Raw genomic sequence first — 16,592 nt, 5'->3', positions numbered from 1 at the left:
GGCGAAGTCGCCGACGTCCTCGTCGGCAGCGGCGGCCTTCTCCTTTTTAATGGCGCGGCAGCCCCTGCTGGACCCTGCCCGGCGTCTCCATGGCGGACCGGCAGCGGCGGCGCGTCGTCGTTGTCGTCGCTGTCGTCGAGGACGACAATGCCTCCCTCGTCCCGGCCACGGCGACGAGCTTCAAACCGCGCGAAGGCGGCGCACTGGCGCACATCCCAGTCGTCGCGCGCCCATTTGAGGGCCGCTTCGTCGTCGACCTCCTCCTCCTTGACGCCGCCGGCGAGCCCGGGCTCCGTCTTCACGACGGGGAGCCCTGGCTCCGGCTTGATGGTGGCGAGCCCCGGCTCCGTCTTTGGCTTGACGAAGCGCGAAGGAGCCGAAAAGGAGGCGCACCGGACACCCTCGTTGATGAAGATGCCGGTGCTGCGGGTGCGCCAGCAGAGCGGCGTCTTCGTGACGGGCTCGGCCTTGACACCGAGGAGCGCCAGGCGAGCCGGAAGAGTGGGAGGAGGAGCGAGAGGAGGAGGAAGAGTGGCAGGAGGAGGAACCGGCGAACCTCCTGGGCACCCACGGCCCGGCGCTCCGGCGGGGGGTCGGGACGGCCACCGTGGCAGGGTATGCCGGCGGCGGGTTATTGCCGCCCTTGAGGTATTCCATCACCTCATGCAGGGTGCGGCCGGGGACGCCCCACCAGACGCGGTGGCCGTCGTTGTTCTTGAGGCCGCCGACCACCACCGCCCCGTTCGTGGACGTCAGCCGCTACGCCTGCCGCCGCTGGAAATAGTCCGCCCACGCTGCGTGGTTGTCGGCGGCGTACTGGGGGAGGGCGCGCTGCTCCTCCGGCAGGGACGACCGCATGCGGTCGACCTCGGCGGCGAAGAGGCCGGGGCGCGCGTCGACGTCGGGCACTGGGGGGATGGGGACGCCGTCGTTGCTGAGCCTCCACCCCGTCGGCCCGGCGTGCATGTCCGGCGGCGCCGGGATGTTGGCCTCGAAGAGAAGCCACACCTCGCCCTCCTGGAGCGAGCGGCGGCCGAAGCCGTTGGCTGTCGCGGAGTCGCCGGGGAAGCGTTCGGCCATGAAGAGGGGAAGGGGAGGAAGGGAAGAGCGGCAGAGCTCGACGGCGGACGGGAGGGACGGCGGCTGGTTTGGACTTGGCGAACTCGGGCTGGTGTGGCCAGCGATGAGGGGAAGCCTATGATTTTATAGCCCAGGTCGTGTGAACGCATGACGGAAGGGGAGGCGTCGCCGCGCCAGCCATCCTGTGACGCGCCGCCCGTGAGGAATCAATGGCAAGGCTGACCGGCGGCAGCCTTGCCATTGATTCCTCGCGGGAAACTGAGGCGTTCTGGGGAAGACGATGCGCGTGCCGCTGACTCGGCGGGCCCGTCACACTTTCGGGCCAAAACCCTCGCCTCGGTGTCCCCGAGCGTCCCCCAGCGCGTCGGGTTCGGCTCAGGTCCGCCGGCGTCGATTTCGGCTCAACCCGGCGAAAAACGGGCTTCTGGGGATGCGACTGGACCTATTTTTAAGCACCGGCGCGGTAAAAATGCCTGAGGAGAACCCGTTGGGGGCGCGGCTGGATATGCTCTTAGCATGGAGGCCCTCATCGATCATCCTTTTCTTCTTGGGTGCCACCGGGCCAATTCTCCACTTTCTTTGCCATGTGTCTCTCTCTGCCCATGACCGCCCTCTTGATCTTCGCTGCCGCGCCATGGTCAGCAGTCGCCATAACAGCAGTAGGGATCTCAGCGATACCAATGAACCATAAGTGCCATTAAAAGCTCATTGGTGGACTCTCCCCAACATCAGTGCCATTCAAACCGGAGCAACCCAGGAACCATAAGCTTGGCATCATGGCAGATACCATTAAAAGCTTTACAATTTTCTCCACTTGGCCCCCGTGTTCAGGCTAAGTGGCAAGATATTGCTATAGTGTAACACAACAGCAAAACGAAGAATTGTACTAGTACATCATAATACACATGGTTCCCATTATTACACTTGTCATACACGGAAAATACTAAGGGCCAGCTTCCAACAGGTTGCTGCTACTATCTTTTTCATGAAACTAGTTACAGATACAGCAAAACAGGCCTCATTGTCTAGGAAACTTGATGGGGAGTCCCTCTGATTACCAAACCATAGACAGTTGCAAGGGGTGGTCATGAGAACAACCTCTTCCCCAACATCATTGTCATTCTCAAACCGGAGCAGCCCAGGAGTCATGAGCTTGGCGCCATAGCAGATAGCATTAACAGCAGAGTCCACCACAACAAGCTTCTTCCAGCTATAAAAACGAGACAAATTTAAATTATACTCCCTCCCTCCCAAATTACCTGGAGAACTAATGAGCGCTGATCATATATCGCTGACGCTTTACAATTTTCTCGAATTGGCTTCTTAGTTCAGGCTAAATGGCAAGCTATTGCCACCGTTTAACACAACAATACACATGGTTCCCATAATTACAGTCTTCATTACACGAAAAATAATAAGGGCCAACTTTCAACAGGCTGCTGTTACTATCTTTCCATGGTATCTGCTTATCTCCTAACAAAGGAGATGAGATCCCTTATTCACAGACTGACGCTTCTCAGCCTTCTGATCTGTTATTATTGTAGTATCTTCTAGATGATCATATGCATATATCACCTTACGAGGGAGATGAGATCCCTCACTCACAGCTGCTTCTTCGCCAGACCTTTATTCTGCTCAATGTACGGGTAGGCTCTCTGGTACTGCAGTATCGCCCAGATGAGGTGCCTCCAGGAGAACTCAGGCCAGAGGGGGTCCGGGTTCTGCAGATGACTAAACGTTGTCTGCCACAGGAGGAAGTTGCTCAGCCGGGTCTCGCCCGAGGTCCGGATCACAATGTCCGGGTCCGGACAGCCGGCGCTGTACATGTGGTGATCCAGGTCGGCCACCGAGATATCCGAACGTGCGCCGTCATTTGCGGGGCGGCCATTGCGGCCGCTGGCCTGCTGCCCCTGCATCATATCCCTCCGTTCTTTGCAGAGCTCGGTGACGGCGTTGGCGATCTCGGAGGTTGAGTTGTACGGCATGCAGACGGAGAAGACCAGTCCTGTGTTCTCGGCGGTGCTCGCCATCAGCTTCTGGGCTGCCAGCCGCACTGGTTCGGGAAGCATGTCCAGGTTCCCCCAGAAGTTGATCTTGCAGTTGACCTTGTTGATGACATTCTTGTTTTCCAACAGCTCGTTGATCTTTTCCTCCATTAATTCCATCAAGGTCTTGACCTCACTAGGGTCGCGTTTGAAATTGTCGATGCTGAATGCATACACCGTGATGTACTTGACACCCATCTCGTAACAGTAGATAAGACTTGCCATTAGAGCAGAGAAGCCCACGCTGTGACCGGTGCCTTCCTTGATACTTCTGGACTTGGCGTATCTGCGGTTCCCGTCCATAATAAACGCGATGTGTTTAGGCATCGGGCCGTATGAGAGGACAGCTATGATGCACTTGCGTAGAAAATTCTGCAGACTTTCAACAACACCAGACACAATTATCTCATCAGGCTTCTTCTCAGTCAACACCTTCGGGTCCTGGACCAACAAGATAAATATGGCACATCAGTGCTTTTACCAAGTGTCAGATAAAGTGAAGATGACAGCACAGCAAAAAACGAGTCAGAGCTGTTTGAGGATCTTATTACATGGCTAATAAGTGAATCAAGCATTTCCACAAGTAGGGGTCAACCAAGCAATGCACCGGTCTCAAACCTGCAAACAGGAAAAAAACAGAGGTTTCAGACTTCTTTGCATGGGAAAGGTAAACAAGTGAACGATCACCATCAGCAAATGTGTGCGAGATGTATGTTATAAGTACTACAGGATTAAGTGAGATCGACACAGAAGAAAAGCAGATGTCAAGGCAACAGTTCATGGCTTATGCTTCCACCAGGACTTTTTTTTTTTTTTGAGAAGACACCGGGGGGCAAGACGCCCCACCTGAATATGTATTTCTCACGCTGCAAAGCAGCAAACTTAGAGTCCTGGGAGAGTACAGATAAGAGTTTTGTGGCTTTCTACCCAACAAAAGTTCAGGCAGGGAAAGAAATAAGCAGAACTACAGAGAGATCACAGGTCCAGGTTTTGGAGGAATGGGCCTCAAACTGCCAGGTCTCCATGGTTTTCAGTCTTCAGGCGGAAGGACCAAAGTTTGAGGTCGCTGGCAGCAGCAGCGACGGCACGGCTGACAGCAGGACGTTTGCTTCGGAACACCACATCGTGCCGATGATTCCAAATTCGCCAAAGAAGGAGAAGTCGCACAGCAGGCCAGTGCTTTTGAGGTGCAAGAGGAGGAGACGAGTCCTCCCAGATATCGCCGCAGCGAAGGCCACGGTCGACGCCAAGGGCACACCAGACGTGCGCGACGCAGCAGCAGGTAAAGAGCAGATGATCTGTTGTCTAGGACTCCCTGCCGCAGAATTCCCCCAGGACTGTATGAACACGCATACAAAAGAGACGTGATCCTTCTTGTACTACCAAATAGGTCCTACAGAAAAATTAGAACTGGGACGGAAAGACGGACTCCAGACTTGCAGCACCAGATTTCAGCTGCCCAAAAGATCGCCTAAAGTGACACAACGATGAGGCCCCCTGGGCTTGATTGAGACTAGCAGCCGAGGTTTTCGAGTCGATGATTGACGAGTCGTTCTGGGGTAGAGACTCTTGATGAGTCGTGCCTGGCCGATGGACTAGTCGAGAGGTTGAATCGACATCTGGCAGTGGGACTCATGGACTAGTCCACGACTAGTCGCGCGACTCAAAAACAGTGCTAGCAGCAACAGCTAACAGGGCACCTATATCCTGACAACAACATGTAAACAACCTCCTGAACAAGCAACTTTCCTGCTGAAACTAGCCTACGCACATAGCACAAAGCATGTTTTCTTTTTCTTTACTCACTCACATGGTCAAATTCCTACCGGGCAGAAGCTTCAAAATTGCTGCTCAGTCACAACTAATTCCGACCGGATAGCCTATAAGCAGCGCCCGTAACGATCAGGACGGGATGGCCAGCAGCAGCTCAAGAAAAGGAAACGCACACGCGCGCACCGCATACACATCAACCTCATGGCTATTCCATCGAACACTTGGCCGGCACAGGCAAGCGGCTCGCAGCACACCCATGCAGCGACCACGGAGAGAGGTCAGCTTCAGCTCACCTGCGGGATGACGGTCCGGGGACGGAGGAGGGGCGCCGCCGGGGGGGCTCTTGGAGGAGAGATCTGAGCCCGAGGATGCGAGTGGCTCAGCTTGCAAGAAGAGGAGAAGAGGCGGCGGGCGATCTTGTAGCGGGTGGCGGGCGGGCGGGCGGGGCAGCGAGTGGCGGTGAGAACTGGCTGGCAGTTGGGCTCGTGCGGAATCTCGGCAGGACGAGAGCGACGGCGGGGGAGGGGGACGGGACGGGGGACGGGCGGCGCGACACGTCCTGATAGCTCGCGAAGATTCCTGCTGTCTGTTCCGTTGTGTGCGTGGGGAGCCGACGGCCACGGGCCCCGCGCGCCCACAGCGACGACTTCGGCCTTCTGCTGCTGCTTTGGGCCCCTTTTCCTCTTTTTTCTCTCTTCATTTATTTGTTAAGTTTAGAGCAACTTCAACTGGCCGACCCAAACGGACGACGCTTTTATCCGCATTTTGTCCGTTTGTGCCGGCCCGGCGGACACAAACGTCCGGCGCTGTGTTTGGGTCGGCGCGAGCGCCCAACGCTGACCCGACCCATTTCGTCGGGGCGCCAAAAAAAATATTACGAGCAGTTTGAAAATAAATACATGCATTTAATTAAACATAAAAGCCGGCCACGAAGGCCGGCGAAAGTCCACATTACATTAATTAAAACACTAAAAACTAGACGACGCGCTATCCTAGGCGTCCTCGTCGGCGGCGGCGTCTGCGTCGGGACCGGTGAGGTCGATCAACGTCGGCGTAGGGCCGGCCCAGGGGAACGTCGTGTTCCAGACGGCGGTGATGTCAGGCTTTGCCGCCGCTGCCTGCACCACCGCTGCCTGGACCTGGCGCGCCTCCTCTTCGGCCTCGCGCTCGAGCATCTGCACGCGCTCGCCCTCCCAGCGCTCCCCGGCCAGCCAAACGCGACGCCAGTGGTCGAGGTAGGCCGCCTCCTGCTTCTCCGTCGCCCCGAGCCAGATTGGCGGAGCGCTGACCCACTCCCGCACTACTCCGGTCCAGGGGTAGCGCTCGCGGTAGGCCGGCTCCTCCGGCTCGGCTTTGGACGGGGACGGCGGGACCACCGGCGGCACGACGCAGTCACCCGCCGCGGAGACCTCGAAAGTCGCCTCGTCCGCCTCCCTCCACCGCTCCTCCTCCTTGCTCTCCTTGATGGCCGCCTGGTAAGCGGCCTCGGCCTCCTGGTCCTCGTCGCGGATGACGAGCGCGGGCGGCGGCAGGCTGTGGTCGATGCCGCGGACGGCGCGTCGCCTCGCCTCCTCGTGCTCGAAGGCGAACCATCAAGCCCAGTTGAGCGAATCGACGGTGAAGTGCGGGTCGGTGCGCTGCTCCAACGTCAGCAACGCCCGTCGGCGCCGCACCTCCTTCGCATGGGCCCTCGCCGTCCGCGGCGCCGCTGGCACTGGGATCCTCTCCGGATCCAAATGCCAGTCATGCGGCAGCGTCATGTCCGGGTACGACAGAGGCACGCGATGGTGCCAGTGCCACTCGGCCTGGTGCAAGGGCACGTTCATGCGCTGCTGATACGTCTCCGTCGTATCTACTTTTCCAAACATCTTTTGCCCTTGTTTTGGACTCTAACTTGTATGATTTGAATGGAACTAACCCGGACTGACGATGTTTTCAGCAGAATTGTCATGATGTTGTTTTATGTGCAGAAAACAAATATTCTCGGAATGACCTGAAACTCCATGGAACATCTTAGAAAAAAATAATAAAAAATCATCGCCAAAGATGAAGACCAGGGGGCCCACACCCTTCTCACGAGGGTGGGGGGCGCCCCCCTAGGGCGCGCCCCCTACCTCGTGGGCCCCCTGGATGCCCTCCGACGCCAACTCCAACTCTATATATTTGCTTTCGGAGAGAAAAAAATCAGAGAGAATAAATCATCTCGTTTTACGATACGGAGCCGCCCCCAAGCCCTAAAACCTCTCGGGAGGGCTGATCTGGAGTCCGTTCGGGGCTCCAAAGAGGGGGATTCGTCACCGTCATCATCATCAACCATCCTCCATCACCAATTTCATGATGCTCACCGCCATGCGTGAGTAATTTCATCGTAGGCTTGCTGGACGGTGATGGGTTGGATGAGATTTATCATGTAATCGAGTTAGTTTTGTTAGGGTTTGATCCCTAGTATGCACTATGTTCTGAGATTGATGTTGCTATGACTTTGCTATGCTTAATGCTTGTCACTAGGGCCCGAGTGCCACGATTTCAGATCTGAATCTATTATGTTTTCATGAATATATGTGAGTTCTTGATCCTATCTTGTAAGTATAGTCATCTACTATGTGTTATGATCCGGCAACCCCGAAGTGACAATAATCGGGACCACTCCCGGTGATGACCATAGTTTGAGGAGTTCATGTATTCACTGTGTGCTAATGCTTTGTTCCAGTTCTCTATTAAAAGGAGGCCTTAATATCCCTTAGTTTCCAATAGGACCCCGCTGCCACGGGAGGGTAGGACAAAAGATGTCATGCAAGTTCTTTTCCATAAGCACGTATGACTATATACGGAATACATGCCTACATTATATTGATGAATTGAAGCTAGTTCTGTGTCACCCTATGTTATGACTGTTACATGATGAACCGCATCCGGCATAATTATCCATCACTGATCCGGTGCCTACGAGTTTTCCATATACTGGTTCTCGCTTATTTCCTTTCCCGCTACTACTGTTACAATCACTACAAAATACCAAAAACATTACTTTTGTTGTATTTACTTTTGTTGCCGCTACCACCACTATCATATTACTGTGCTACTAAACACTTTGCTGCAGATACTAAGTTTTCAGGTGTGCTTGAATTGACAACTCAGCTGCTAATACTTGAGAATATTCTTTGGCTCCCCTTGTGTCAAATCAATAAATTTGGGTTGAATACTCTACCCTCGAAAGCTATTGCGATCCCCTATACTTGTGGGTTATCAAGACTAATTTCTGGCGCCGTTGCCGGGGAGCATAGCTATATTCTCAGAGTCACTTGGGATTTATATCTGCTGGACACTATGAAGAACTTGAGAGATTCAAAAAGCAAGATCTATCCCTCAACTACGAGGGGAGGTAAGGAACTGTCATTTAGCTCTGCACTTGATTCACCTTCTGTTATGAGTAAGTTTGCGACACCTACACCTGCTTCTGTTATTCGTTCTGATATGTCGTATGTTATTGACGATGTCACTTCTGCTATGCATGATACTTATGATGAAACTGCTTCTATGCATGATACTACTGTGCCCCTTGGTGAATTTCTTGATGAACAAATTGGTAGGGCTAGAGAAAAAGAAATTATTGAATCTGAATACGATGATGATAATGATGATGAAAATATGCGTGTTATTCCTGAGGGTTATCTTTTTGCTATGGAATCTTCTGCCGCTATTTTAGCTTGCAAAGATAGATATGAGCTTAAGAGGTTATTAGTTAAATGGAACAAATAATTGATGTCTACTAAACAACCTTCTTCTTGTAAACGTTGTTGGGCCTCCAAGTGCAGATGTTTGTAGGATAGTAGCAAATTTTCCTTAAGTGGATGACCTAAGGTTTATCAATCCGTAGGAGGCGTAGGATGAAGATGGTCTCTCTCAAGCAACCCTGCAACCAAATAACGAAGAGTCTCTTGTGTCCCCAACACACCCAATACAATGGTAAATTGTATAGGTGCACTAGTTCAGCGAAGAGATGGTGATACAAGTGGTATATGGATAGTAGATAATAGTTTTTGTAATCTGAAAATATAAAAACAGCAAGGTAGAAAGTGATAAAAGTGAGTGTAAACGGTATTGCAATGCGTTGAAACAATGCCTAGGGTTCATACTTTCGCTAGTGTAAGTTCCCTCAACAATAATAGCATAATTGGATCACATAACTATCCCTCAACATGCAACAAAGAGTCACTCCAAAGTCACTAATAGCGGAGAACGAACGAAGAGATTATGGTAGGGTACGAAACCACCTCAAAGTTATTCTTTCCAATCAATCCGTTGGGCTATTCCTATAAGTGTCACAAACAGCCCTAGAGTTCATACTAGAATAACACCTTAAGACACAAATCAATCAAAAACCTAATGTCACCTAGATACTTCAATGTCACCTCAATTATCCGTGGGTATGATTATACGATATGCGTCACACAATCTCAGACATCTATTCAACCAACACAAAGGACCTCGAAGAGTGCCCCAAACTTCTACCGGAGAATCACGACAAAAACGTGTGCCAACCCCTATGCATAGGTTCATGGGCGGAACCCGCAGGTTGATCACCAAAACATACATCAAGTGAATCACGTGATATCCCATTATCACCACAGATATCCACAACAAGACATACATCAAGTGTTCTCAAATATTTAAAGACTCAATCCGGTAAGATTACTTCAAGGGGAAAACTCAATTCATTACAAGAGAGTAGAGGGAGGAAGAAACATCATAGGATCCAAATATAATAGCAAAGCTCGTGATACATCAAGATCGTATCACCTCAAGAACACGAGAGAGAGAGATCAAACACATAGCTACTGGTACATACCCTCAGCCCCGAGGGAGAACTACTCCCTTCTCGTCATGGAGAGCGCCGGGATGATGAAGATGGCCACCGGAGAGGGATTTCCCCCTCCGGCAGGGTGCCGGAACGGGTCTAGATTGGCTTTTGGTGGCTACGGAGACTTTTGGCGGCGGAACTCCTGATCTATTGTGCTCCCGGATGTTTTTAGGGTATATGGAGATATATAGGCGGAAGAAGTACGTCGGTGGAGCTCCAAGGGGCCCACGAGGTAGGGGGCGCGCCCAGGGGGGCGCGCCCTCCATCCTCGTGACCTCCCTGAAAACTTCTTGGAGTAGGGTCCAAGTCTCCTGGATCACGTTCGGTGAGAAGATCACGTTCCCGAAGGTTTCATTCCGTTTGGACTCCGTTTGATATTCTGTTTCCTCGAAATACTGAAATAGGTAAAAAACAACAATTCTGGGCTGGGCCTCCAGTTAATATGTTAGTCCCAAAAATAATATAAAAGTGGAAAATAAAGCCCAATATAGTCCAAAACAGTAGATAAAGTAGCATGGAGCAATCAAAAATTATAGATACGTTGGAGATGTATCAATAATCACTTAGAGATAAAATGAAACCCGACTCTGCTTTTGCTACTTCACCTATTTGTGTTCCTGATAAGGATTATGAATTCTCTGTTGATCCTGATATAATTACTTTGGTTGAATCTGATCCGTTTTATGGCTATGAATCTGAAACTGTTGTGGCACATCTTACTAAGTTAAATGATATAGCCGCCTTGTTTACTAATGATGAGAGATTGCGTTACTTTTATATACTCAAAATATTTTCGTTCTCATTAAAGGGTGATGCTAAGATACGGTTTAATTCTCTTGATCCTGGTTGTGTGCGTAGTCCCCAGGATATGATTTATTACTTCTCTGCTAAATAATTCCCTGCTCATAAGAAACAAGCTGCTTAAAGGAAAATATACAACTTCGTGCAAATTAAAGAAGAGAGTCTCCCACAAACTTGGGGGAGGCTTCTCAAGTTACTTAATGCTTTGCCTGATCATCCTCTTAAGAAACCTGAAATACTTGATATCTTTTATAATGGACTAACCGATGCTTACAGAGATTATCTGGATAGTTGTGCTGGTTCTCTTTTCAGGGAAAGAACACCGGATGAAGCTGAAATCCTATTGAATAATATGTTGACAAATGAAAATAATTGGGAACCTCCTGAGCCAGCTCCTGAGCCAACTCCTGCTCCAATTACTGAGTCTATTCCTAAACCAACTCCGAAGAAGAGAGGTGTTCTATTTCTCAGTCCCGAAGATATGCAAGAGGCAAAGAAATCTATGAAAGAAAAAGGTATTAAAGCTGAAGACGTTAAGAATTTACCTCCTATTAAAGAAATACATGGTCTTAATTCACCGCCTATTGAAGAAACATATGATCTTAATTCTTTATTTATTAAAGAACCTCCTGATCCCGATATCCCGACACAGGTAGTAAAGGTAAATTCTCTCTATAGATATGATAAAGCTGAAGTCCCTCCTACTAAAATTGCTAGTCAGTGCTTGGATGAGTTTGATAACTTTATGTTTAAGCAAGACGACTTCAATGCTTATTTTGATAGGCAATTAAAAAAATGTTTATATGATTAGACGCTTGGGTGATTATATGGCTAATATTAAAGGTGAACTTAAACCTGTTAGCAAACATGCTTCTATGGTTACCACTCAAGTAGAACAAGTACTTAAGGCTCAAAAAGAAGTGCTTGATGAAATGAATTGTAAGAAAAATGATTATGCTGTTAGAGTGGCTACTAGAACTGGTAGAATGACTCAGGAACCTTTGTATCCTGAAGGCCACCCTAAGAGAATCGAGCAAGATTCTCAAAGAAATAATATTGATGTTCCTAGTTCTTCTAAAAAGAAGAAGAAGAAAAATGATAGAACTGTGCAAACTTCTAGTGAACCTATTGCTGAACCACCTGATAATCCAAAAGATATTTCTATGTCTGATGCTGAAACACAATCTGGTAATGAATATGAACCTAATGAAAATATTGATAATGATGTTCATGATGATGCTCAACCTAGTAATGACAATGATGTAGAAGTTGAACCTGTTGTTGATCTTGATAACCCACAATCAAAGAATCAACGTTGTGATAAAAGAGACTTTGTTGCTAGGAAACATGGTAAAGAAAGGGAACCTTGGGTTCAGAAACCCATGCATTTTCCTCCGAAACCATCCAAGAAAAAGGATGATGAGGATTTTGAGCGCTTTGCTGAAATGATTAGGCCTATCTTTTTGCATATGAGATTAACCGATGTGCTCAAAACAAATCCTTATGTTAAATATATGAAGAATATCATTACTAATAAAAGAAAGATACCGGAAGCTGAAATTTCCACCATGCTTGCTAATTATACTTTTAAGGGTGGAATACCAAAGAAACTTGGAGATCCCGGAGTACCTACTATACCTTGCTCCATTAAAAGAAATTATATTAAAACTGCTTTATGTGATCTTGGAGCCGGTGTTAGTGTTATGTCTCTCTCTTTATATCGTAGACTTGACTTGAATAAGCTGACACCTACCGAAATATCTTTGCAAATGGCTGATAAATCAACTGCTATACCTGTCGATATTTGTGAGGCTGTGCCTGTTGTGGTTGCAAACGTTACTATTTTAACGGACTTTGTTATACTTGATATTCCCGAGGATAATAATATGTCTATTATTCTTGGAAGACCTTTTCTTAATACTGCAGGGGCTGTTATTGATTGCAACAAAGGCAATGTCACTTTTCATGTTAATGGTAATGAGCATACGGTACACGTTCCGAGGAAACAACCTCAAGTTCATAGTATCAACTCTATTGGAAAAATTCCATCGATTATATTTGGAGATTTTGAATTTCCTCTTCCTACTGTCAAAAATAAATATGATATTCTTATTATTGGGGATGTGCATATCCCCGTTGAGGTAACTTAGTGTTATTCGAAATTTCTCCGGTTTCATGATTATCGGAATGAGTTTGTTAACAAGATTTGATCAACCTTGTTAGTGGATTCTTTTTTATGAGCATAAGATGGATGAAACTAGAAGCACCACCTTCTGTACCTTCTCTTTATTTTCTGTCAATTAGTAGAAATAAAGTAAAAATAGTTTTTTTTCAGTCTATTTCCTGGCTTATCCGTGCAACATAAAAATATCCCGAAAATAAAAGTCCTCAGAATGCCATGCCAATTTAATATGATTTTTTGGGAATATTTGAGAATTTACTGTGCAAAAATTACCGCGGGAGGAGCTGCCACCTGGCCACGAGGGTGGTGGGCGCCCCCCCTTAGGGCGCGCCCCCTGCCTCGTGGGCCCACGATGGCCCTCCTCCACTTATCCCAGCACCCATCTTCTTCCTCTGTCTCACACAAACCCGAAAAACCAACTCAAGCACGAGTTCCAGCCACTTTTGCTGTGATTTTCGATCTCCTTGCTCAAAGCACCTCTCGCAAAACTGCTTGGGGAGATTGTTCCTTGGTATGTGACTCCTCCATTGGTCCAATTAGTTTTTGTTCTAGTGCTTTATTCTTTGCAAATTTGTGCTGCATAGGTGACCATGTTCTTGAGCTTGCATGTCAAATTTATATGGTTCTAAGTAGTTCTCATGCTTGATATAGGCTCTAGGCACTTGTAGGAGTAGTTGCTATCAGTTTTATTGAAGTTGGTTCACTTTTTTTTGAAGTTACTAAAAATTTCAGAATCTTTAAGAGAAAAATAATATGCTTAGGAAGATGTTCCAAGGTGGTTCCTCTAAGAAGCAAGGACCCAGGATTGCTATGCGCGATGCTGACGAGGATGCACCAAGAGACGCTCCGGTACGGCCTTGCGAATGGCCGTCGGAAAATTTTATGGACCATGCAGGAATTAAAGAAGAATTCAAAGCATATTTGCGCAATGCCGGTCTTGAGGATTTTGAGGCTAACAAATGCCCCCAGTATCATGATCTCACAAGTTCCTTTGTGAGGAGGATTGAGTATTCATCTTCGCATAATTCTCCTTCAGTCATGTTTGATCTCTATGACAAATCTTATACCATGGACTTAGAGGATTTCACTTCTGCTTGCAAACTTTTATCATGGGGTAGTGTTAGAGATCCCCCTAAATCTGAATTTAGAAACTTTCTTACTAGTATAACTGTGGGGGAATCTAGAGATATAACGCAGGCTACCATAGGGAGCATTCACTTTCCTGCTATACATTATTTTGCTCTCTTCATCGGTAGATGCATAAATGCTAAGGATGAAGCATGCCATATGTGTGTCCCTGATCTTAGCATTCTTAGGAGTGCTATGTTAGGAGACCAATCTTATCATATGGGAGCCATTGTAGCTCGTAGGTTGCACCATAATAGACATAATGGAGATTTCTTTGGAGGAATTTATGCAACCCGCTTAGCTCATTTTCTTGAGATAGACATTCGTGAGGGTGATACGGAGTTGCCTCCTGCATATTTAGATTATGACTCTATGGCTTCGCACCAGTTTATCAAGAGGCCTGAATCACATCTCTTATATCGTTTAATTTTTTACAAACGACGTGTTTTCCGTATTACTCTCCCTGCTCCTGCCTTCTTTGATTCACAGACAAAAAGAAGATATGTTATTACCAGAGAGGGGGCAGAAGAGTACGAGAGGAGAGCGGAGGCAGCTCGACTCCATGTTGCAGCTCAGCAGGCGATAACCGCTGCACATCAGTATGATCCCAACTATTCTTTCTCATCACAGTACGACCCCAACAACTATTATTATGGATATCCGCCAGGCCAGCCGTGGCCATAGACCAACTTAGGCCAAAAGCCTAAGCTTGGGGGAGTACGTATTTCTCACCGGCATTATATTTATGTTCACACACACTCATTACTAGATGTCGGTGCTCATACTTTTTCACTGTAATATCCATGCTAGTTTATTTTCTTTTTCCTGCTTTATTCTTCTGTGTTTGTTAAACCTTAAGAAAAACAAAAAAATAGTAGTAGTTTATTTTTCTGCTGTAGTAGTAATAATTAAAAAGAAAACCCAAAAGTATTTTCCGTTCTTCTTTTGCTTGTTGTGAGCTTTCCCATGTAAATAGTTTTTTTTCTTTGGGGGTCAGTAGGAGAAGACCATAATTAAATTGTTGAAGTGGCTCTTATATGCATTATTGTTGATTTAACCAAGAGCCCATATTGCCTTGTCTTCTCTCGTTTATTGAATGCTCGCAGATTCCAGCTTAGTGCAATGCACGTACACTCTTATTATTATTCACATCGTTCGGTCGTGCAAGTGAAAGGCAATTATGATGATATATGATGGACTGGCTGAGATGAGAAAAGCTGGTATGAACTCGACCTCTTTTGTTTTTGTAAATATGATGAGTCCCTCGTTCTTGATTCAGCTTATTATGAATAAACATGTTTGCAATGACAATTAGAGATCATAGTTGCTTGTGCCATGCTTGATTAGCTATGAGTTATAATGATTTACCTTGTGTGCCAACATGCTATTGAGATGGTTATGATGTGGTATGATGGGGTGGTATCCTCCTTTGAATGATTTAAGTGACTTGACTTGGCACATGTTCACGTATGTAGTTGAAACAAAATCAACATAGCCTTCACGATATTTATGTTCATGGTGAATTATATCCTACTCATGCTTGCATCCAATGTTTATTAATTTTAATGCATGTACATGGCTGTTGTCGCTCTCTAGTTGGTCGCTTCCCAGTTTTTTGCTAGCCTTCACTTGTAGTAAGCGGGAATACTGCTTGTGCATCCAATCCCTTAAACCCCAAAGTTATTACAGATGAGTCCACCATACCTTCCTATATACGGTATCTACCTGCCGTTCCAAGCAAATTTGTATGTGCCAAACTCTAAACCTTCAAATAATCATTCTGTTTTGTATGCTCGAATAGCTCATTTATCAACCAAGGCTGTTCTTATCTTCTGTGTTAGGCAGGTTATTCTCAAGAGGAGTGGACTCCGCTCCTCACTCACGAGAAAATGGCTGGTCACCGGAATGCCCAGTCCCATGCTTTATGCAAACTAAATCAAAATTAATTGCAAACAAAACTCCCCCTGGGACCTGACGTATGTTGGAGGCACTCGTTGTTTCGAGCAAGCCATGGATTGATACTTGTTGGTGGAGGGGGAGTATAAACTTTACCATTCTGTTTGGGAATCGCCTATAATGTGTTTAGCATGGAAGATATTGCCATCTCTTAGTTTTACGTTGACAATGAAAGTATACCGCTCAAAATACAATTTATCTCTATTTCAAAACCGAGCTCTGGCTACCCTACAAATCCCTGCTTCCCTCTGCGAAGGGCCTATCCATTTAATTTTATGTTAAGTCATCACCCTCTTATTAAAAAACACTAGCTGGAGAGCACAGTTGTCATTTGCATTCATCACTATTAATCTATGTTGGGTATGACTATGATTGGATCTCTTTTATCATAAATTACAATGTCTAGTCAGGCCTTGATCTTTAAAGATGCTCTGCATTTATGTTTTACGGTCTCAGAAAGGGCTAGCGAGATACCATCTTGTTATATCATATTATGATTATTTTGAGACAATGTTGTCATCCGAGATTTATTATTATGACTTGGTAGTTGATTATGCTATTGATATGAGTAATTATGAGACTTGAGAATTATTTCAAATGTTGTTAGTTATGATCTATACTGAAAACTTGAATGCTGGCTTGACATAGTTACAACAACAAGAGCAAACAGAGTTTGTAAAAAAATTTCTTTCTTTCTTTCAGGTTGTCAACTAAATTGCTTGAGGACAAGCAAGGGTTTAAGCTTGGGGGAGTTGATATGTCTCCG

At 47.1% G+C, this 16,592-nt stretch overlaps 1 protein-coding gene across 1 annotated transcript; it reads right to left on the bottom strand.

Moving 5' to 3' along the window:
- Positions 1 to 2,343: 2,343 nt before the first annotated feature.
- LOC123150652 (dehydrodolichyl diphosphate synthase CPT3) lies at positions 2,344 to 5,428 on the bottom strand. Its single transcript, XM_044570482.1, has 3 exons — positions 5,192 to 5,428; positions 3,677 to 3,743; positions 2,344 to 3,566 (listed from the first exon to the last, which is right to left on the bottom strand). Exons 2-3 carry the CDS (start codon positions 3,698 to 3,700, stop codon positions 2,682 to 2,684), a joined length of 909 nt encoding a protein of 302 aa, XP_044426417.1. The 5' UTR covers positions 3,701 to 3,743; positions 5,192 to 5,428; the 3' UTR covers positions 2,344 to 2,681.
- Between the last annotated feature and the right edge of the window lie 11,164 nt (positions 5,429 to 16,592).

Source organism: Triticum aestivum, chromosome 7A (assembly GCF_018294505.1).
Source record: "Triticum aestivum cultivar Chinese Spring chromosome 7A, IWGSC CS RefSeq v2.1, whole genome shotgun sequence".
Classification (NCBI taxonomy): Eukaryota; Viridiplantae; Streptophyta; class Magnoliopsida; order Poales; family Poaceae; genus Triticum; species Triticum aestivum.
The sequence above is the reverse complement of the archived record's forward strand: the minus strand, read 5'-3'. Positions and strand labels throughout refer to the sequence as shown.